Raw genomic sequence first — 23846 nt, 5'->3', positions numbered from 1 at the left:
GTTTTGAGAGCCCATCTTCCCAACTTTGCTCCTCCAATACTTCCACTAACAGACTGCCTCCTGGGCCCAGCAGAGCTCTCAGAAGGGGCACTGATTGTGACAGGACAAAGAGCTCAGCCCACAGTTCTGTCATGAAGAACACGGAGTTCTTGGAACAGCCTGAGCTGGGGAGACAAGGAGAGCACACGCCAGCAGCATAGCCTGCAGCTCTCACACGCCCAGGGCTCTGCCGGCTCACCTGGCCCTGCTCTCTGACCTTATGCAAGACGAACCCCACGGCCTACTCAGACTCTCCCATGAGGTCCCACACTTAAAGTCATCAGAGCCAGCTCCAGTCTTATCTCTAATACACAGAACTCAATTGTTCTGGATTGAGGCCCAGGGATTTGTATTTAATATCAGTTCCTTAAGTTTTAAAATGTGTTCGGGTAAAGCTAAGAAGATGGAACAGAATCTCAAAGTACAGCGGATTTTAAGATATGTTTAATTCTCTCTCGTATATCAGACCCGAGTTGAACAATCCAGGTTGGCAAAATAACTCTGCCTCACACAATTGTTTGGGCACATGGGCTTTTGCTCCCCTTTCTCTGTGGCTATTCCTTGAACAAATCATCATCTTTATCAGCAGTCTCAACCTTTTTGGTTCCAGGGACTGGTTTTGTGAAAGATAATTTTTCCACAGACACAGGCAGGGGGCAGGGGGTGGGAGTGGAGCAGGGGCCTCTGTGGTTTGGAAGCAGAAAAGGTGAAAGTTTTCATGATGAAAGCTTACTGTTGTAGAATCTGAAATCTTCTGCCTGTTGTCACCATTAGGGATCTTCAGATGCTATTATGTTGAAGAGGTGACTGACTTTGAGGGTGAGGAGCGCTAGCACTCGGAAGGTCTAACGGTCTCTGGCATCTTCACATTTGACATCTTTCAGACTTCATAGTTTGATGATTAGGTAGATTCTGGGAGATCAAATCACCAAAGACTTGGAAGCAAGAGCTCCTGATTTCTTCTGAGAATTGGAAAGGTTTGGTCTTAATTAAGACCCTTTAGAAAATGCTCTTGATCTGGAAAGAGGTATCTGTTCTGCTGGGTCATTGTTCTTATTTCCTGATCAAGGAATAAATCTGTACTAGATTCTGAACTAGGCTGAACTTACTTTCTCTTGTTGTTGTTTAGTCGCTAAGTCATGTCCGACTCTACAACCTCATGAACTGTAGCCTACCAGGCTCCTCTGTCCATGGGATTTCCCAGGCAAGAATACTGAAGTGGTTTGCCATTTCCTTCTCCAGGGGACCGTCCCAACCCAGGGATCGATGTCTCCTGCATTGGCAGATGGTTTACCACTGAGCCACAAGAGACGCCTTACTTTTTCTTACATATTACCAAAAACCTCTATTAGAGCTAGTATCGTTATTGTCTCTGGGGCTAGTATGACATCACCCAGAGCTGAACTCTATAGTAGGAAAGAAGTTACTCAAATTTGAACCAAGTTTGAGCCAAGAGGAGACCTACTAGACTGCTCCACTACGGACAGAGCCCATCTCATGCTTGGTGAGTGGGTGGTAGCTCCAGCCTGGCTACATGGAACTAGCCCTAGAATGGAAACCAGTGATGTGGCTCCCTTCCAGGCCCTTGCAGTCTCCCCCCACAGAGAAGAGGATCTCAAACTCTAGGCACTTCTATAAGTTTCTTCTCCAGCTGCCAAGTGAAAAATAATTGCTGATAACATAACTATCAATATTTGGCCGAGATCATAGTGATTGTTTATTTAAGCAGCTATCATATTGACAAGGAAAATTTCAGCTAAAAGATATCAAAACATCTGTCCTAATGTTGCATATTGGTTGATTGTCAGAGTTTTGTGGTTTCAGTATAATGAGAATTCTGCACCAGATATGAAAAACATTAGGAACATTTATAGACAGAGTGATGTACAGCATTCTATTTACATGCATTTTACTTAAAATTAGGACATTGAAAATGGTTTTTTGGGTATACCAGTCTGCCGTCTTCCCAGTCTGCCAGCTTTCTGAATAAAGTCACTATTCCTTGCCTTAAAATAAAATTAGGACATTAAAAAAGGGTCTCAGGATAGAGGGAGGATGTATGATGAGGAATCGAGAACACACACACGCACATTTGTGAACAAGATAACTGTCCAGTTTTACGTAGAGTGCTGAACTGTAAAGATTTACAAATAGACTTGGCATAGACTTGCTATTTCCCTTCTTTCTACCTCCTTTATCCCTCCATGGCTTGCCATTCCTCTCCCAGGGACCCTGGAAATCAAGACTATGCTTGAGTAAAAATTACAATAGGGGCTTTATTTTTTCTCTCTGTAGCAACTTGTGAAATAGACAGGGGAAAAAGATGGAGGAATGGAGATTGGATAGGGCTGGAGCTGTTGACTGAAGGCAACAGCTAAACCAAAGGATCTTTTTCTTTTGGCATCTTCTAGAGAACAGGCAGATCCCATGGCTTCATAGGTGACACTCACACTTGTGTTCATGCATAAATGTACATTTTCTTTGAAGAGAAACAATGATAATAATATCCCCCTGTCATTCACTATTTCTCTGAATCATCTCAGTGGCAGTACAGTTAACTTTCAATACTCTGTACTGGTTTGGAGCCTTCTCTCCTTAATTTTGTCAAGTTGGGTAAACTCTGCTCTTGGCTTTATAGCTGAGCTAGGATGGAATTCAGTTTGGTTCAGAGAAAGTTTGTACATGCATATGTGTATGTGGGAGAGAGAAAGAGAGAATGCACTACACTCCAGCATCAGCTATACATTTCAATTGAATTATCTACAGTTGTGGATTTGTTTCATCTCTCCAGTTGGTATAAATAATTAAGAGTTTCCTATAGTGCTGAAAGGATAGATGTGGATAATAGAAAGCAATAACCAATAATGAAAAGTTCTGTGGGATTTACATGTTAGAGACACTAACTAACCAGCTCATCAGAGAATGACTTGTCAGCACCACCAAAATTTTCTTTAATGAAGTAACACCATGGTGTTGGCAGCTGGGAGATTGTTTGCCCACAGTGAACTGGCATGTAGTGGTCCTTAGTTCTGGAGTCTCAGAGCAGCTTATGCCTGAAGTCTGTCCACACTTGCAGCTGGGGGCTTTGGGGACCCCATCGACCACTTCCACGGAGCCATGGATGAAGTTATTGCTCAACTTGAATGACCCATTAGCTTCTGAAACTTTCCTCCAGACTGTAATGTCATTGCAGTAATATTTATTACCTAGATTGCGTTTGGGGGACAGGCTATAATGTAATCTTCTGAAGGTCAATAACGAGGAAGACAAATCTTTGGACATTCTGAGGCTGGTATTTTTATATGACACAGTCAAATTTATTAATACCTCAATGGTGTGTTTTTCCTGGTCACTTTTTGCCATGTCATGTTTCATCTCTTTCTCTAAAAATTCTTCTTTAATTATCTCCATTATACTTTCTGAAACTCCTGCAAAAATTACCCCCAGGCCAAGTAGCAGCAGAAAGATGATCTCCATCTCAGATCTAGGACAAACTCTTCTGCCGTAAAAACTAAAAGATAAAAATGAAGAAAATATTAAACAAGTAACTCTCTTTTCTTTATGACATTCCCAGGGTTGAGTCCTACATGTAAGCTAAGACATCTACATCTGTTAATGAAAGGATGAGATAGGAAAAAGACAATCAGCTGTGTAGTCTGAAGATCCAACTTCAAACCCCTGTTTATCCACTAATAAGCAATTTGTAACTAACTTCAGTTTCCTCTTGTGAAAAAAAAGAAAATATGAGAATTATATAAGGTAATATGTTTAAAGTACCCAGAACCAAGTAGTCATTTCTTTCTTTTCATCTCATCTATAATCTCACTGGTGAAATCTGTAATCTCTGCAGCGGGTCCCAATAATCTCATCTAACACATTCCTCACTATTGCTGCGGATCCTCTAGCCTCACACAGTACCTGGCACGTGGCAGCCACGTGAAAAAACCACCATGATATTTTCCCATCTCTCATTTCTTTTCCCACTGATTCTCAGTCATGGAATTTCTGTCTTTACCAGTTCATTTGTCAAGTTGATCATGTGGAGAAAGATTCCAGATTGTTGCAAGGCAAGAAGTGAAATTGTCTTCATTTCCTGGGCATTTCTCTTACTGGGTCTAACGGAAGGGGGTGCAAGAAGGAGAAGGCAGAATTGTCTGAGATAGAAGAAGGAGACAAAGTGGAACCAGTGATGCTCGGAGAACTGAATGCAGTGCCCCCTTGGCTGTCAGAATCCCAGTGCCCTTGGGCAGTATCATTGCTTCTTCTTTTGTGAAATCTTCCTTGTTTATTTCTACTTCAACCCAAAGTAATTTTTGTTGTTGTTTTTGAAACCCTGCAGAATAGATAATATTGTGCTTGATTTTATCCATAATTTTTTTTAATTTTTGAAGATAGTTGGTACAGTTTTTCTCCTTTTTATTAAAGTTGGAAATTTCTTGAGCCTGGAAAATAGCCTCTGCTTTTTTTCCTTCTCTACAGGAAGAATGAACTATATATGTCCTAGTTTCTCATAATGTTTGCCAACAACATAACATAGTTTGACTACTGTAGAAAGTCCTTTACTTGAGGTCAGTGCTGGAAAATTCACAATGAGAATCCCAGAAGGAATGGTTATTTGGGGGTAATAATTCTCTTGCTCTAGAATGACATCCCCCTTTTTTCCCCTTTTTTTCTCTCCCGCCTCTAAAGCCTCCTTCCCTTCTACTTGTATCTACTGTATTACCTCCTAATCACTAGTCCTTGCCCCTCTAATTCCTTCAATACACTACTTTTCTAAAAACACACTTGCAGTGACACTATTTCAGGAACATTGAGATATTTCTCATTGTCTCTACAAAGTAATCTAATCTTCTGAGTCCACTTGGTCAAAATTCTATTTGATCTAATCCCAACCTGCCTGTCAAGGATGATCACCGATTATTTTGGTATACAGACCTGTTCCAGTCAAATCAGTGTGACCCACCCTCCTGTGAGTACACCCTATTCTGTCCTGTGCGTGAAATTAGAGCAAAGACCCAGTACCAAAAATACATGAGCCTTAGTAATTGGGTTGATTGATTATTGATAGATTATTAAGAATTCAGTGGATGTTTTCATCTGTGTGCCTTGAGCACAGACTTGGTACAGGTTGAAGGGAGGAGGGAAGAAGGATTTGAACTGCATCCTAAATATCCTCTACCATCACATCAATAGTGAGGTGCTAATCGGAAAACAGGAGACAACAAGGAGAAAAATAAACAAGAAGAACAGTACAGAAACACCCAGTTTTTCTAAAACATTTTACAAGGGAAGAATTCACAGCCACCTGGGCTTGCCTGGGGTTGCTGGTACCCATTTTAAAACACTATGCCCCTGACTCCTTTCAAACTACAAATGCCTAAAACGTCACAATTCATTTGAATGGGGATTTGATCTTTGGAAAATGAACATACTCCGAGGATAGATTCCATTTTACAGTCTCAGTTACTTGCTTTAATGGGAATGCATTTATCTGCAAGATTTTGTTTTTAAATAGAAAGAAGGAGGTTAGGGGAGGAAGGGAAGGAAAAGTACTGAGAAGGAAAGAAAGGACAATTAAGCCTAGGGAGAGAGATAGAAAAAGGAATCAGAAATCAGAACATAGAAACATAGGCCTAAAGCATTTCAAAAAAACAAAAAGCAAAACCCCATTTCAGCTACATTTTCCCAGGAAATGATTCTGCTACCAGGACCCAACCTGTCACACGATAGGGGCCAGCTGTTCCTTCTCATCTTCTGTTCTGACACTGGGGGCTCTGCTTCCCTGGTGACACCCACACTTTCATAAAGACAGGGACCATGGGATTCATTACTCACAGAGAAAGGAGTAAGGGAACTCAGCTGCAAAAGGGCTACCCCAGAGAGGTAAGCCTCTACTTACAAGGTTGCCAAGTGTTCTTTACAAATGACTGTCACTCCCTGTCCTCCATAAATGTCACCAGTCTGTTAGAACTTGATGTTTACCAATGACAGAGTACCAACTAGCATAGGTTGATCTGACCTTGAATTAAGTACAAATAAATAATTGAATAGTTTGAAGTCTCTCAATTGAAAAGATAAGAACAGACCAGGCCCTCTAAAGCTTATGTACTGCCTGTGTCTGCTTTAGCTCAGTGTATGAGTGTCTGGATCTCACAGGACTAAACTGTCATAGCTCAGATTTAGTGACCCCATAACCTGGCCCTTACTTGCCTATCACCCCTTTTTTTCTTACTAATCCCTATCTCTGACAACTCCAAAAAGATTCTAGATTCCCTAAGAAATAGAATTGTGGAGTAATAGACCTGGCTGCTGCTGCTGCTGCTAAGTCGCTTCAGTCGTGTCCGACTCTATGCGACCCCATAGACGGCAGCTCACCAGGCTCCACCGTCGCTGGGACGCTCCAGGCAAGAACATTGGAGTGGGTTTCCATTTCCTTCTCCAATGCATGAAAGTGAAGAGTAAAACTGAAGTCGCTCAGTCGTGTCCGACTCTTCATGACCCCAAGGACTGCAGCCTACCAGGCTCCTCCCTCCATGGGATTTTCCAGGCAAGAGTACTGGAGTGGGTTGCCATTGCCTTCTCCGAACAGACCTGGAAAGAAGCTCAAAGATTACCTAGTTTGATCTCTTCACATTACAGATGAGGAAACTGATATAGAGAAACAGAGCTTAATCACATCCCCAGAATTAGGAGTCTCTATTTCCCTTCCTTCTCTTCCTTTGCCCTCTCATTCTAAAGACCCTCTGTCCATAGCAAATGAGGAGGAACTAAACAAACAGTCCAGTTGTAAGAACTAAAAGGGGAAAGAATGATTAGTCTGAGTCAAAGTAATCTCTGTTCCTTCTGGGGACACCAAGAGGAAATAGACTGAACCCTGAGAGTCTTGATCCTTCCCTGGGAAATCTTTATCCATTTCTTTCTAGACTTTAAGGGAAGTGGCTTCTGACCAGTTAGGCTTCTTCTGATCTCCTTTTCCTTTTCTTTCAAGGCGCAGAGGCAGCTGTTGAATAAGAGCAGGTACAGCTTGAGTTATACACGTCATCCTTAAAGAAGACCTTAAGAGATGACCCCTACTCCCTCTACACTTAGGATAAAGTCTAGGATGAATGTGAGATGAATGAAGTACTCACTCTGCAGGTACAAACTGTTAATAGCCCAATAATCAAGATAAACAGTATTTTATTGCAACATTAAAAAATAAATTTAATGCATATGACACAAAAGAACCTATCTACGAAAGAGAAATGGGCTTCACAGGTGGCGACAGTGGTAAGGAACCCGTCTGCCAATGCAGGAGATGTAAGGGACAAGGGTTCGATCCCTGGGTTGGGAAGTCCCCCTGGAGGAGGGCATGGCAACCCACTCCCTTTTCTTACCTGGAGAATCCCATGGACAGAGGAGCCTGGTGAGTTACAGTCCTTAGGGTCACAAAGAGCCCAAAACAACTGAAGCAATTGAGCACGCACACATGAATCAGAAACAGACTCACAACATAAAGAACAAACTTGTGGTTGCCAGAGGGAGGGGACGAGGAAGGGATGGATTGGGAGTTTGAGGTTAGCAGTTGCAAGCTATTATATGCATTTAGAATGGATAACAACAAGGTCCTACGGTATCAGTTCAGTTGCTCAGTCATGTCCAGCTCTCTGCAACCCCATGGACTGCAGCACACCAGGCCTCCCTGTCCATTCCCAACTCCCAGAGCTTGCTCAAACTCATGTCCGTTGAGTCAGTGATGCCATCCAACCATTTCATCCTCTGTTGTCCCCTTCTCCTGCCTTCAATCTTTCCCAGAATCAGGGTCTCTTCCAAGGAGTCAGTTCTTCGCATCAGGTGGCCAAAGTGTTGGAGCTTCAGCTTCGGCATCAGTACTTCCAATGAATATTCAATACTGATTTCCTTTAGGATTGACTGGTTTGATCTCCTTGCAGTCCAAGGGACTCTCTTATGGTATAGAGAACAATATTCAATATCCTAGGATAAACCTTAATGGAAAAACAATATATGTATAACTGAGTCACTTTTCTATACAGAATAAAGGACCACAACATTGTAAATCAACTATACTCCAATAAAAACAAAGAAACAAACAAATAAATTTAATGCAAAATAAACCCTGCTGAACAAATATCAAAATGTTAACTAACAGGATCTGACCCTACACTGTTATAACTCATGTATCCCACCTCATCCTAAATCCAACCCTGTCAGAACGGGTCTTAATTTAAAATTCCGATATTTTGCTCATCAGGGATTTTTATATTGATCCTTAAAATTTTATTTGTCTATATGACTCTGGGGATTTTGGTGCTCCTCAAATTTTGGGTGTCAAATGAATACCTTACTTCCCTTACCTAATTTCAGGCCTGCATAGGATTCACTCTGGGTTCTCACCAAATGACCCACAGAAAATGGAGAAGGAATTAAAACACATACAGAGCTTATGGTTTAATTCAGTCGATTTTTTTTTTATTGAAGCAGAATAAAAAGATTCCAGCTCAGCAATAGTGGAAGGATAAATGCATTTCACTCTAGGCATGACCCCATGTCCAGAGGATGCAGGAAAACCAGCACCAGTGCCTCTGAGACAGGAGACGAGAGAACAGCAGACTCTGATGCTGGTCTCAGATTATTCAGTGTATCTCTCGATTTTAGCTGGCCCCATGTCATCACAAGTGACAACAATAAACCCCTCTGTGGCGAAAACACGGTAGTTGCAGGCAGGATATCTGGTGCCTTCAGTGAGCTTACAGACTGTCATTTTGAACTTGATTTCACTCAAGAAGCAGAGACTGGGGGCATAGTTTTGGCAAGTCACCATCCTGGGAGAATTGCAAACACTATTGATATTTCGAGGCCTCTCATGGATGAAGAAATGTTCTTTTTTGCAGGTGTTGTTGGGTTCCTTGATGACTCTTTGTATGACCATGTGGTTGCAGTACCTTATCGGAATGTCACTCTGAGGGTAATCCACATGCAACTGCTCTAAAGTGGCCGCCATTGCTTCCTCATCCAGCTCATTTTCCCAGAACAGAAGCACCAGGAAGATTATCACCATTAGTATCATCAGAGGTATGAGATCTTTCACATGTTTTGGTCTAATTCCTATAGAGGAAGAGAAGACAGCAAATATCGGAGAGTGATCAGATTCCACCAGCCCCATCCACTGACTTTCTCCCCTGTGCATGCCTGCTCAATCATGTTCAACTCTTTGTGGCCCCATGGACTGTAGCCCACCAGGCTTCTCTGTCCTTGGAATTTTCCAGGCAAGAATACTGGAATAGGTTGCCATTTTGTACTCCAGGGATCTTCCTGACCCAGGGACTTTCTCCCCTAGCCTTTGATATTTTATTTCCTTCTCTCTGTTAATAAAACCATGCTAACCCAGCAATGTCCAGCTAGAGGTACAGCTCCCCAAGAAAGCCTTTTCTGACCATTTCAGCTCTCAGGCTGGCATTGAACAGTACTCTAATTATTCCTGGGTTTTGGTGGTGGTGGTGGTCTCCACAGCTTCTTAATAGTTGGTATCTCATCACCTATTTCTCCTAAATCCATCAGAATGCTTAAATACAAAGCAGAACATACAGAAGCTATTAAAAGTACCCCATATCTGATTGTTTTATTCCTATTAGTAAACAACTTTCTCTCCCATAATTGTCTTAACCTTGATCCTACCCAATTCCATATGCTTTTTAGCACTGTCTACTAATCCTTCCCTCCCAACCTCTCCTTCTGTCCATCTTACTTGGCTTTGTGCTAGACCCTCTCACCTTTCCTTTTTGCTGTAACTCTCATAGACAACATATCCTTCTGATCATGAATCTCAGAAAGTCCTTTGTGTCTCACTGTTCCCAGACAACAACTGGTAGGGAGCCAGCTGAGTGTGGGCAGGTCCAAGTGGAAAGAGCAGAAAGGGAGGAGCCTGTAGGAGGGGAGTGTGCTTGGCTGCCTTTAGGAAGAGAAGTTATTTTCAGAGGGACAGTTGTGTATGGCAGGTCCTGTTTGTGTCCTCATTAAACAAGCAGTGACTTTTCAAAACACTTAAAGTCCTGAGTCTAGTTATTCTCCAAATTTTCATCAGTCCTTACTACAAACCTGTGAAATAGTTGTTATCTCCATTTCGTTAATGAAGAAATAAGTTGCAGAAAGTTTCAGGCACAGACACGATATGGCAAGAATAATAAAAATCTCACCATCTCAATCTTTAAGCCTTGAATTCCAGTTTCAGCAAATTTCATTCCCACGTGGTGTCCAGAACAGGGCAGAAACAATTCCTGGACATTAACATGAGTCTTGATAAAGCCCTTGGCTCTCAGACAGCATGGCAATGATTTCCAAACTCGGCTGAACTTAGGACTCTCTGAGGCATTTTTAAATGCCACCTTGAGGCACTCTGCTTCATTTAGTGTTGGGTTAGACCTGAGTGTTGAATATATTAAAAGTTTCCCAGTAACTCTAATATGCAGCAAAATTTGAGAACCACTGATTTATAGTATACATTGGACACCTACATGGAAACTTTGCAGATAACGGTGTTAAGTAAAAGATAGTGGCTCAAGTATTGAGACAATAGAATTATTTTTGTTGCCAAAATCTTACAGTGTTTGATATACGAATGGGAAAATGGACTTAATTTTGCTCTTTTTTGCTCTGAAATGATTTCTCTTTTGGAAAGACAGCTACACAGTCTCCTTTGTATGTATCTGTATATGTCCTTCTAATTGTCAGGTAGAAAGCTATTCGGGGGGTAAAATTTGTCTAGGAGACAGTCCTGGAAAAGTCTTCAAAGAATGTGTCTCTTTCTATTCAATAAAAATAAAAGCATAATTCCAGACCATGAAAATGAACATACAGGAGGTTTTTATTTACTTCCCCAAATTTTCACTCTGGCTGTCCTTTCACAATTCAAACTGTCCTGTTTTTGGTATGTGCTGAAAAAATGTCACAAAGATAAAAGTGCATAATTAATTGTTGGTGAAATTTTCAATTAACAAATTTTGATTTGCACATCTTGCAAAAACATTTCTGTTGTATAAAAAAAAGAACTCTATGTATTGTAACTTGTTCAGTGTTTCCTGCCAAGATTTCCAAATTGCTAAAATACAGATGTGATACTAAGTTTACAGGCGAGGAATCAACTCTTGTTACAAAACTTATCCTCAACAAATGCAACTAGGCTTATCTCTTATTTCAGAGTACTACTCTTTTGCAATAGAGTCGAGACCGGGTTTAAATGTTTTATAGTACTGACAGCCAAATGGAGAAAACATTTGTAATGCCTAAAACCAACCAAAGATTAACACCTGAAGTGAAGTCGCTCAGTCGTGTCCGACTCTTTGCGACCCCATGGACTGTAGCCTACCAGGCTCCTCCCTCCATGGGATTCTCCAGGCAAGAGGACTGGAGTGGGTTGCCATTTCCTTCTCCAGTGATTAACACCTAGACATAAGGAATTCCTTCTTTCAGTGGTTCAGTTCAGTCGCTCAGTCATGTCCAACTCTTTGCACCCCATGGACTGCAGCACGCCAGGCTTCCCTGTCCATCAACAACTCCCAGAGCTTGCTCAAACTCATGTCCATCAAGTCGGTGATGCCATCCAATCATCTCATCCTCAGTCTTCCCCTTCTCCTCCTGCCCTCAATCTTTCCCAGCATCAGAGTCTTTTCCAATGAGTCAGTTCTTTGCATCTGGTGGCCAAAGTATTGGAGTTTCAGTTTCAGCATCAGTCCTTCCAATGTATATTCAGGACTGATTTCCTTTATATTGACAATAAAAAGACACAAACACTCCAGAGGAGAAAAGATAGTCAAAAGTTATGAAAAGTCGATTTCAGAAGAGGAAGTCAATGCTTAACTGTATTGGTAATCTAATAAATGGAAATTAACATAACCAAGAGATAAGTGGTTTATAACCACCAGATTATCACCAATTAGAAAATCTAACATCAAGTGCTGGAAAAAATGTTAGCAGGCTTGAAAAACTGGTGTAGTGATATTGGAAAGTAATCCGGAAGTATTTGGTGAAATTATGAATGGGTATAATCTGAGACCATGAGCATAGACTCCAACAGAGTTCTTCCAGATGGGATACGTGCAGGGATGTTCATCATGGCATGATAAGTGGCAGAAAAGAGCTAAAGGTAACTTAAATGTTCCACATGACAGAAATGGACAAGTAGAGATGTTTTAGATACATAAAATAAAATAGCATAAAACAGCTTCAAATAATGCACTAGTTTTACAAATAGCAACATGTATAGAACTCAAAAACATGGTGCTGTGTGAAAAAAGAAAAATCACTGCCAGTTGATTTACATTGAAAACATGCATGTTCCCACAATAATATATTTTCCAAGGATATACAATATCTAAATAGGATGGAAGAACGTGGATTACATACTCTAAGACAGATGCCCATGAGAATGAGAGAAATAGAAGCAAGGATCAAGCATAAAAAGGAAAAATAATAAAATTGAATAAAACCAAAGAGGCTGTAAACAGAATATGATCAACTTAGTTCTGTGCACCTGAAGACGGAGGGGAGGGAAGAAGAAAAGAGGGAAAGAAGGAAGGATGGAGATGGAGGGGGAAGAGGAGAAGAAGGAAGCAGGGGGGAAGGGCAGGGGGAGAAGGAGGAGGAGGGGAGAAAGAAGGAAAGAGATTGTCAGATGAATGCATTCAACCTAAAGTTCCCACCGTTCTCCCTTTGCTAAGTCTCAGGTCTGTCTCAGAAGAAGACTGCAGGAGGCAGATAGTTGCTGGAAACTAATATTAGTGCCAGGATGTAAAACAACATAAGTAATTCTTCTCATGACTCATCCTGTCAAATTAATGAGCTCTACTCCAGGACGGCTAGAAACTGACCCATGTCCTACATTGTCTGGGACAAGGCAATGGCCTCAAAGGGACAGTGGAGGAAGCAAACATTCACTGTGGATGCCTTTAGCTGCCACGTCAGAAGTTTGGCTGTGTAGAGGCCACCAGTGGAGAGAACGCATGGAGGGAGAGAAATGTGCAAAGACCTCCAGCTGCTTCAACTTCCTCAGGAAACTGTGGAGCCTATTCATGTCTCACAGATGTGGTTGGCTACCCTTGCAAGACTTCTGCAGTTGCCCAACGCCTCGCTCACCTTAAAGCCATGTAGCAGATTGTATTTCTCCCCAAAATGGCCACAGTATATTTCTATCCCACAGTCTCTTCTGGAATCTTACCACTCCCTTCAGTTCAGTTCAGTTCAGTCACTCAGTCATGTCCGACTCTCTGTGACTCCATGAATCGCAGCATGCCAGGCCTCCCTGTCCATCACCAACTCCCGGAGTTCACTCAGACTCACGTCCATTGAGTCAGTGATGCCATCCAGCCATCTCATTCTCTGTCGTCCCCTTCTCCTCCTGGTCCCAGTACCTCCCAGCATCAGAGTCTTTTTCAATGAGTCAACTCTTTGCATGAAGTGGCCAAAGTACTGGAGTTCCAGCTTTAGCATCATTCCTTCCAAAGAAATCCCAGAGCTGATCTCCTTCAGAATGGACTGGTTGGATCTCCTTGCAGTCCAAGGGACTCTCAAGAGTCTTCTCCAACACCACATTTCAAAAGCATCAGTTCTTCAACACTCAGCTTTCTTCACAGTCAAACTCTCACATCCATACATGACCACTGGAAAAACCATAGCCTGGACTAGATGGACCTTAGTCAGCAAAGTAATGTCTCTGCTTTTGAATATGCCATCTAGGTTGGTCATAACTTTCCTTCCAAGGAGTAACCATCTTTTAATTTCATGGCTGCAGTCACCATCTGCAGTGATTTTGGAGCCCCCCAAAATAAAGTCGGACACTATTTCCACTGTTTCCCCAACTACTTCCCATGATGTGATGGGACCATATGCTATGATCTTCGTTTCCTAAATGTTGAGCTTTAAGCAAACTTTTTCACTCTCCACTTCCACCTTCATCAAGAGGCTTTTTAGTTCCTCTTCACTTTCTGCCATAAGGGTGGTGTCATCTGCATATCTGAGGTTATTGATATTTCTCCCAGCAATCTTGATTCCAGCTTGTGCTTCTTCCAGTCCAGCGTTTCTCATGATGTACTCTGCATAGAAGTTAAATAAGCAGGGTAACAATATACAGCCTTGACGTACTCCTTTTCCTATTTGGAACCAGTCTGTTGTTCCATGTCCAGTTCTAACTGTTGCTTCCTGACCTGCATATAGGTTTCTCAAGAGGCAGGTCAGGTGGTCTGTATTCCCATCTCTTTCAGAATTTTCCACAGTTTATTGTGATCCACACAGTCAAAGGCTTTGACCTAGTCAATAAAGCAGAAGTAGATGTTTTTCTGGAACTCTCTTGCTTTTTCCATGATCCAGTGGATGTTGGCAATTTGATCTCTGGTTCCTCTGCCTTTTCTAAAACCAGCTTGAACATCTGGAAATTCACTTAGCAAGATGCAGAGTCTCTGTCCTTTCCTGAGAACAAGGGTGGGCTTCTGTGCCTGCTCCCATCAAGTAGCATCAGGTGACCTCTCAGCCAAGGTCACAAGCTTCCACTGGGCAGTGGTTCTCCTAGGATGTTGACTCTGGGTGTCCTACAGAAAGAAGTCTGACTGTTGAGACCACATGAGGGGAGGCCATACAGCGAGGGAGATGCCCAGACTGCTCTACCCATTTCACTTCCTTGTGCATGAAACCACATACAGGACCTCAAGCAAGAATTGCCTAGTGGAGTTCAACCTCCAGATTTAGGATTGAATGAATGTTGTTGTTCTTGGCCACCATGTGGAGTGATCTGCAAAGCAGCACTTGACAGACAGACTAAAGAGCTCACCATTCTCCCAAATCTCCCCAAGCAAATCCAATTGCACCAGCTTTTAGCAAACAGTATTATAGACACCACTGAAGTTGTCTTGGATAGAGAGTATAGAGACGTCCAGGGTATTTTCCCCACAGGATCCAAGAACGTTCCAGACAGACCTAGGCTCACTTGCTCTCTCCTGCAGAGGAAATGTGACGGAACAGATATTTGGAGGTTGCTTTGACTTTCCCTGGGAGTGTGGGAGTCCTCCCTGGGCGCAGGGCCTCAGCTGTCACACAAACAATAACAGAAAACTAGTTTTAAAAATCTCCATCTGCTGTAAAACTCTCAAAGTTCCCTTTTAACTCCCCCATCTCTCTCCATCTCTGGCTTGAGCGCCTCCCTTCTCCATGGCGCCAGCTCTTCTGTGTCTCCTGGATTCCACCTGTCCCTCTGTGCCCCCACCTTCCCATCAGTACCTTGTAACCAGAGCAAGACCCCTCCCAAGAGCGGGTTTTGGGGAAGAATGGATGCATGTATACGTATGGCTGAGTCCCTTTGCTGTTCACCTAAAACTATCACAATGCTATTAATTGGCTGTACCCCAATACAAAATTAAAAGTTTTTTAAATAAATAAATAAAATAAAAATTTAGGTAAGTCTGATAAATTATATTTTTTTAATCAGGTTTGCCAGGTGGCGTTAGTGGTAAAGAACCCGCCTACCACTGTTGGAGACATCAGAGACACAGGTTCCATCCCTGGAAGAAGGGTATGGAAACCCACTCTAGTATTCTTGCCATAGACAGAGGAGCCTGGAGTGCTATAGTCCATAGGGTCACAAAGAGTTGGACATGACTGAAACGACTTAGCACGCACGCATGGGTAGTTTACAATATTGTGCTAGTTACTGATGTACAGCAAAGTGATTCAGTGATATATATGTACCCATTCCTTTTCATATTCTTTTCCATTAAGTCTGATGAATTAAATGAAAAGTTATAAAATAAAGTACAAAATATGATATCATTTTTGTGAAAACAAATATGTTCTTGAATGTTCTTCAAAAATGTCTGGAAAGATATCAAGGGGGGGAAAAAAAGACCCTTCCTGATAACTGATTCACTTAAAAAAATCAGTGCAGTATTGTAACAAATATTTTGCTGCCTAACAGGTATAGATCTTATTCTACAAACTTAGGCAAGAAAATTTGCGTCACCTTATTGCTTCTATATCAAATTAAAGCTAATTCTAGGTCTTCTTTCCTACTAATCTGAGAGAAATTCAACGTGATCGTTATTATGGTTTTTTTCCTCCTTAGGGACCCAGGGACATCTAGAAACATCTATTAGCCAATAGCACTAACCAGGAGACTAACATTCTTATCAAATTCCCTTAAAAAACTCCTTGAGTGCAGGGTTCACACTCAATTCTTGACTCGTAGTTGTACTAAGACTTAGTTTCCTCTGTCACTATTTATACAGGATTTTTGTCACCTACTATAAGGAAATTTTAGGAGAAGGCAATGGGTAACCCACTCCAATACTCTTGCCTGGAAAATCCCATGGATGAAGGAGTCTGAAAGGCTGCAGTCCATGGGGTCGCTGAGGTCGGACACGACTGAGCAACTTCACTTTCACTTATCACTTTCATGCATTGGAGAAGGAAATGGCAACCTACTCCAGTATTCTTGCCTGGAGAATCCCAGGGCTGGGGGAGCCTGGTGGGCTGCCGTCTATGGGGCTGCACAGAGTCGGACACGACTGAAGTGACTTAGCAGCAGCATGAGGAAATTTTTTCATTCACATGTTATTTATTTACCTGTGCCAGACACTATTTTAGACACTTGGGACACATCAGTGAAAAGACAAAGATCACTATTCCCCTCTGAGTCTGAATCAATCCTTATGAAAATTGATAATTAAAATATAAGAGCTGCACATTTACTCTGCCTAGCCTGTAGGAATTATATTTCAGGGTAGCCAAATATCTTTCATGTGATAAAGGAAAGTTCTTCTTTAGAGAAGAATAATAACCAATACAAATCTAGACAGCATATTAAAAACCAAAGATATCTCTTTGCCGACAAAGGTCCATATAGTCAAAGCTATAGTTTTCCCAGTAGTCATGTATGGGCATGAGAGTTGGACCATAAAGAAGGTTGAGCGCCAAAGAATTGATACTTTCTAATTGTAGTGCTGGAGAAGACTCTTGAGAGTCCCTTGCACTGCAAGGAGATCCAACCGGTCAATCCTAAAGGAAATCAGTCCTGAGTATTCATTGGAAGGACTGATGCTGAAGCTGAAACTCCAATACTTTGGCCACCTGATGGGAAGAGCTGACTCATTGGAAAAGATCCTGATGCTGGGAAAGATTGAAGGAAAAGGAGAAGAGAGCAGTAGAGGATGAAATGGTTAAATAGCATCACTGACTCAACGGACAAAAATTTGAGCAAGCTCCGGGAGATGGTGAAGAACAGGGAAGCCTGACATGCTGCAGTTCATGGGATTCCAAAGAGCTGGACACAACTTGGTGGCTAAACAAGAACAGTAACTAATAGATATGAAGGGAATGACAAAATCAGTGGGAGTTGAGAAGAGCCACATTAGTGACAAATTCGCACCCCATCCATATCTGTTCTCGCTGTGTTTTCTGTATAGGTCGGGGGGTTCCTGCCTGTGGTGTTTGCTCTGGCCACCCCCTCCGCCGGACGCCCGATGTCTGTCCCTCACAGATGCTGTGCTCACTCACTGTCCTCCTTCAAGTCTGCCAGTGAGGCCCACGCAGACCAACCCACCTGAAATTCTAGCCCACACATGCCTGACCCGCACTTACATGCTCTACTTTTTTCTTTTCTATTTCATTTATACCTTTTAATCTATTATGTAATTTACATTTTTATTTTCATTGTTGTTATGATCTGTTTGCTGCCACTTACAAGTAGGCTTCGTGTCAAGAGTACCCTGAACAAGCTCCACTCAGGAAGGAAAACATTTCCAACTCCTTGGTCCCTTCCCTGGATTTGACTCACAACAATTAAGAGTGTTGTGGTGAAGCACCAAGGGCTGGTGCTTAAATGCCCTCCAGTTAAGAACCCAGGAAGCTTGTCTCAGGAGTGCTAAGAAACGAAGTGATGGATGAAGGAGGCATGAGGACTGGAGGGGACCTTTTGCTCACCTTACTGACTGGATGAGCTTAAGCAGCTGGGTGTGTGTTCTGCACCATTCTGGACTCTGAAAACTCAGAATTCCCGTGGATTCTGAGGAACTGTCTGTACAGAGTTGACTCATTGGAAATGATGCTGGGAAAGATTGAAGAGTGGGGCCACGGGGCCAACGCCCTTGGAGACTGTTTACAGTACTGTATTTGTCTTTGACAAATGAAGTTTATTGAAAGAAAAACAGTTTATTATACTCAAATACATACATATTTGTATAGAGCCCTTGGACCTACTGATAGGGGAAGGAGAGCAAAGATATATATGTATCAGTCCTGAATATTCATTTGAAGGACTGATGCTGAAGCTAAAATTCCAATACTTTGACTACCTGATACAAAGAACTGACCCATTGGAAATGACCCTGAGGCTGGGAAAGATTGAAGGCAGGAGGAGAAGGGGACGACAGAGGATGAGCTGGTTGGATGGCATCACTGACTCGATGGACATGAGTTTGAGCAAACTTTGGGAGTTGCTGATGGACAGAGTAGGACATGACTGAGCGACTGAATTGAACTGAACTGAAATATATAGAGAGACAGACATAAGCTTTAGAAGAAAATTTTTGAACAATTATAATTAGTATATTTGTTAGAATATATTTATTGATTCTAAATACTCTTAATCAGCTAAGTGTTAGTGTTAGTCGCTCAGTCGTGCCTGACTCTTTGCAAACCCATGGACTGCAGCCCACCAGGCTCCTCTGTCCATGAGATTTTCCAGGCAAGGATACTGGAGTGGGTTGCCATTTCCTTCTCTAGGGGATCTTCCAACCCAGGGATTGAACCCAGGTCTCCTGCACTGCAGGCAGATTCTTTACCACCTGAGCTACAAGGGAAGCCCATTTAATCAGCTAAGGCCCTCTCCTATTCCAAGTATCCTTTTTGGAATATCCTTTATTATTTTTGTTAGCTTATGTGTAAATCCCTAGACTTTGTGTATGTCCTAATATACAGCTTGTTTTGAGGAAAAAAAAAAAAAAGCCTAAAAAGATCACTTTTACATGCTTCCCAAATGGCTGCTAATGATAGAAAGCTCAAAGTAATAGTCTAAACAAAATGAATGTTTATTTCTTATGTAAACAAAGTGAAGTCATTCGTGTCTGACTCTTTGTGACCCATGGACTGTAGTTGGCCCAGCTCCTATAGGATTTTCCAGGCAAGATACTGGACTGGGTTGTAATTTCCTTCTCCAGGGGATCTTCCTGACCCAGGGATCAAACCCGGGTCTCCCACATTTCAGGCAGACTCTTTACCTTCTGAGCCACCAGAGAGAAACCTAAGGTAGTTAGCCTACGATTAGTGAGGTGTCCCAAGATGCTGGCTTCTTCTCTCTCATTGTGTGGTTTCTGTGTCACAGTCCAGAAGGCTGCTCTGAACACAGCTTTCCAGTCTGCAGTCCAGCCAGCCGGCAGGGAGAAGAAAGGTAGGGAAAGGGCATGCACTGCCTTTTGAGGACACGTCCCAAAGTCTCGCACACTATTTCCAGTTATATCTCATTGGCAATAGCGTGGTCAGACCCAACTGCAAGGGACACTGGGAAACTTAGGGTTTATTCTGGGTGTGCATGTGCCCAGCTAAAATTCTGGCTCCCTGTTACTATGAGAGAAGGAGAGAAGAAACACTGGAAGGACTTCCCTGGTGGTTCAGTGGTTAAGACTCCATGCTCACAATGCAGGGAGCATGGGTTCAGTCCCTAGTTGGGAAACTAATATCCCACATGCCACCTAGTGTGAGCAAAAAGCAAAACAAAAAACACTGGAGGGCCACCTTGCCTCAGGCAAATGTCGTTCTGTAAAATGTTAATGAGTGTACTTCAAGAAAAGAGTTTCATGACCTAAAGTTAGAGGAAACACTGTTCATTATATCCTTTCCTTTGCAGTCACAAGATTCACAGAGCGTGAGGTTCTGAGAAGCTCAGCATTAAAGAAGCTTGACTAGTTGCATTTAATTCAAGATATTTCAAATTGATTTGAGCTTGGAGCGTCATTTGAGGGACACCACTATTAACAGTCAAAGGAACAGGGTTCTATGAAAGATCATTTGGGAAAAAGTGCATGGGATGAGGAGACATAGATGGCAAACTAGGAGCCAGGCATCTGAGTGGTAACAAAGGAAATAATAAGCCAAAGGGGATGTAACCTAAATAAATCCAATATTTTAGATTTGGGAGATTGCCTTCCCTTGTATAACAATAATCCAAGCTCCACGCTTCATCACTATTAGCATTCTAGTTCCCTTCTGCAACTGTTCAAGAAGATCTCTGGGGAGCGCTTTAATCTCTTGTGCAAAACAGATGCTCCGATTTTCTTCTTGGTTCGTCCCTGGCTTCTCACAAGTGCTTCTCCATGGGGCTGTAGCTGTTTCTGGCCTATTTCACCCTTCTCCCAAAGCCTGGACACAGACCTGCCCTATATTCACTAATACACACAAAACACAAGGATGTGGAGTTTAACAGACTTCCTGAACATTTTTAATAACAAAAGAGAAAAAAATACCTTAACACGGATTCGTACATCTACTGGTCCTACCATCCATCAGCAGGCCCTTCACCAGGTGTCCTTTTCAAACTGTCCTTTTTCTTGGCCACTCTGATATAGGGTATGCTTACTCCCCTCATCACCTTTATATGTCCTCTTCCTCAAGTGCTGGGCCTCCATGCCCATCCACAGCGGTGACCACAGAGTTTCAAAGGAGCTCGGCCTGAGGGGTGCTCATTACTCCATAAGAAGAGGCAAGGGGCCCCCTTGAAGATGCATCTTCTGAGTACTTTACCATAAAGCTGAGGAAGCACAAATTGCCCGTGCCAAAGGATGGGAATGGAAGGAAGGTGGGGAGCATATTGTGGAAGGGCTGGTGACCTCACAGTCAGTCCTCAGCCACTCCTTCGTCTATCACTACCTGGCTCCCGCAGATTAAAAAAAAAAAAAAAAAGGTGCAGGTGGTGGTTTCTAAGGGAAACCCATCAGAGTCCCTTGGCTACTGATGAAAAATACAGAAACCTGGGCTTTACCCTAGACCCATAGAATCAAAATCTCTGGAGACGAGGCCCTGGATTCTGCATTTGTAATTAGTAGCCCATCGCTGGTGATTATAATGTTCCCTGATATTTAAGGATCACCACACTAGATGAGCCTCGAGTTGGTAAATAGCATCATAATTTGTAGAGTGGCACCCACCCCACAACTAAGCTAAGTTTTCCATTATGATGTGGATTACTCAACACCCTGGAGATAAACTGGCGAGATCTGAGTTCCACCAGGGAGGGAGATTCCAGGGTCAGGCAGGGAGGAAGGGAGTAGTAAGAACATGTGTGTCTGCCTTGGAAGCGGGGATGACTGGCAGAGAAACAGTTGTGAACACCTTCAATTTAGGAAGCTTGGTTAAAGCAGAAAGTACTTCTCACCCCCACCCTCCACCATCCTCTAGCTCTCCCTCCCTATTTCTTTATCATCCAGATGCCCACTAAAAGCACTACTCTTAAGACAGAAGGTGGGAAGTGCTTCTGAGTTGGAATCTGTTTTCTTTCTTCACTGTTCATTTTCACCAAGCAGCCCTCCCAAACCATTTTCACGTATTACTCTGATGTGGACAACAGTCAGATGATAGCTCAAGCTTCTTTCTAACCTTGGAAGTGGAGCTTGCAATTTCTGCTGGTTCCCACAAATTCTCAGGCATTTGACATAAGTCCACCTATCAAGCAATATCTCTTGACTGCCAAGCAAAGGGCATGGGACTTTATCAGTTCCTCCAGGAACTTTTTGAATTAACCACTTCGTCTTATCCTTGAGTGCCATAGAAAGCTTTCCTCCCAGCTTCCTGTACACAACTTAGCAGTAGTGACTACTCAGTGGTGTGGCAAAGAATGTCTTTGGCTTTCTCTCCCCAATGCAGTGTGCTTCTGGAGAGCCAGATTAATGCACTTGCTTGCTCTCGCACACTGCCTGGTACTCACAGGAGATCAAAAAAGGTTTATGGAATGGATGAAAGATTTCAAATCTTTTTCTTCTTCTGGGTCGCTTCTCAGCCATGTCACCTCTCAGAGTCACAGTTCCTTCATCTCTAAATAGAGGTGGTAGAAAAGAATAAAGGAAGAATTTGACCATAAGATCAATAAAGGTTGTCCGGCCTCTCCAGACGTTCTTGTGCAATAAGGCTCTTTCCATAAATCTCAAGCACTGTGACTTCAAAGAAGAAAGCAAGCAAAATAAATCAGGAAGAAAAGAGGCGGGTGGGGTGGTGAAAGAGATACGAACAGCCTCCTCTGAACGATAAATATACGAACCACAGGCTGCGGAGGGAAGCGGAGGAGAGCGCACTGTACAAAGTATATTCCTCAAGTCACCCTCCCCATCCCCTATTGTTCTCTCAGTGGGTAGCGTGGCCGAGCGGTCTAAGGCGCTGGATTAAGGCTCCAGTCTCTTCGGGGGCGTGGGTTCGAATCCCACCGCTGCCAAGTGTTCCTTTTACTTCTGCAAATAAAGGCTCTGAACTGCATTTAAATGACCCCGAAAGCTATCCTCTTAAGATGAGGATTCTCTGGCCACCACTTCTATTTCCCTCCACGCTGGGGGAGCAGCCATGTGTTCTGTGCTTTCTGCCTCCCAGGCTGGGGTCAGGGCGCTACACGTGCCTGTGTGCTCAGTGTTTGACTCAATGCGCGCCTCCTCTTTCCCGTCTGGAGTCTCCTCCAGGCAAGAATACTGGAGTGGGTTGCCTTGCCTTTCTCCAGGGGATCTTCCCAATCCAGGGATCAAACCTGCATCTCTTACAGTCTCCTGCACTGGCAGGTTCTTTACCATGAGTGCCACCTGAGCAGTCAGGGTGAGCTATGCAGAAACAAGGGGCTAGAGCCCAGGCAACAGTCCCCCAAATGGGGAGCAGAACTCTGATTCAGGAGTGAGATGGAATAGCCTGTGAAACAGCTTAGGGAATTGGCATTCTGGTCACAAATATATTTCCCTAAATCAGGAAACACTATTGCAAAACAAACAAACAAACAAACAAACATGAAGCCACCCTATTCTGGAAGGTTTGATTGGCTACCTTCAGCAACTGCAAAGCTGTTTCCTAGATAAGCTGTTACTGGCAGGATTCATGCCAGTAGAAATACAGGAAGGCATTCATTCAATACCTTCACAAGCCTCTGGGCCCTCTTCCAACTGCCCTCCCACTACCTCACCTGTCTCCATCCAGGTGAGGTAGACTGGAGCTTGCCTATGTCCAAAAACAAGCTGCTGCTGATTTGGGCAGGACATGTTCTGAATCAGAGGCTATTAACCTCTCAGCCTTGCAGGTACAGCCACAGGCTATGCACACAGGCAGTGTGGGGGACTGCACTCCCTTGGGGGCAAACCAGTTTTTTTTTTTTTTTTTTGGTAATTTTCTTGTCTTCCTGAAATGACAGCCACCAAGTGGTAGGCCAGGGGAGGTCAGGTTGAGGGGAGATTGCCCTAACTATATCTAATAGCTACTTGGTAAGCCTTTCTGTTGCCTACTTCTGAGAAAGCTTTGAGCATAATGTACCTGACTCCTCATGTGTGTCCCAGGCCGAGCCCTGAACAGTTTCCCTTGAGTCCACATTGAGGAAGGAGCATTAACCCATCCTTCCCCTGCAGCACCTCCAAGCACATTCACACCCCACATTCACACTACCACTCCCATCTCTGCTGTCCTCGTGGGGGTCAATTCCAGTTTCCCTGAAAATCAGATAAGATTCCTTCAAATGATGATTTCCTGATCCCAGTCATTATGAAGGCCTTAAAGAACCCAGATGCAATTTTTTTTTAAGTGAAAGTGAAGTCACTCAG

At 42.9% G+C, this 23846-nt stretch overlaps 2 protein-coding genes and 1 non-coding gene across 9 annotated transcripts; 1 reads left to right on the top strand and 2 right to left on the bottom strand.

Annotated features, from left to right (window-relative positions):
• Window positions 1-2295: 2295 nt before the first annotated feature.
• RNASE11 (ribonuclease A family member 11 (inactive)) lies at window positions 2296-8376 on the bottom strand. 6 transcript variants are annotated; one of them, XM_042252215.2, is made up of 2 exons: window positions 6342-8376; window positions 2296-3550 (listed from the first exon to the last, which is right to left on the bottom strand). In XM_042252215.2, the coding sequence occupies exon 2, from the start codon at window positions 3514-3516 to the stop codon at window positions 2923-2925; it is 594 nt and encodes a 197-aa protein (XP_042108149.1). In that variant the 5' UTR covers window positions 3517-3550; window positions 6342-8376; the 3' UTR covers window positions 2296-2922. The 6 variants fall into 6 exon arrangements, with proteins under 6 accessions (XP_042108149.1, XP_042108152.1, XP_042108147.1 ...); XM_042252218.2 differs by having other exon boundaries at window positions 6415-8376; XM_042252213.2 differs by having other exon boundaries at window positions 7416-8376.
• A 104-nt stretch (window positions 8377-8480) lies between these two features.
• On the bottom strand, window positions 8481-13075 carry RNASE12 (ribonuclease A family member 12 (inactive)). 2 transcript variants are annotated; one of them, XM_042252211.1, is made up of 2 exons: window positions 12970-13075; window positions 8481-9144 (listed from the first exon to the last, which is right to left on the bottom strand). In XM_042252211.1, the coding sequence occupies exons 1-2, from the start codon at window positions 13034-13036 to the stop codon at window positions 8669-8671; spliced, it is 543 nt and encodes a 180-aa protein (XP_042108145.1). In that variant the 5' UTR covers window positions 13037-13075; the 3' UTR covers window positions 8481-8668. The 2 variants fall into 2 exon arrangements, with proteins under 2 accessions (XP_042108145.1, XP_004010974.2); XM_004010925.5 differs by lacking the exon at window positions 12970-13075 and adding an exon at window positions 9810-9903.
• Window positions 13076-22410: 9335 nt separating this feature from the next.
• TRNAL-AAG (transfer RNA leucine (anticodon AAG)) lies at window positions 22411-22492 on the top strand. Its single transcript has one exon. It is a non-coding gene; the product is annotated as a tRNA-Leu (tRNA).
• Window positions 22493-23846: the final 1354 nt, after the last annotated feature.

Source organism: Ovis aries, chromosome 7 (assembly GCF_016772045.2).
Source record: "Ovis aries strain OAR_USU_Benz2616 breed Rambouillet chromosome 7, ARS-UI_Ramb_v3.0, whole genome shotgun sequence".
NCBI classification, from domain to species: Eukaryota; Metazoa; Chordata; class Mammalia; order Artiodactyla; family Bovidae; genus Ovis; species Ovis aries.
The sequence above is the reverse complement of the archived record's forward strand: the minus strand, read 5'-3'. Positions and strand labels throughout refer to the sequence as shown.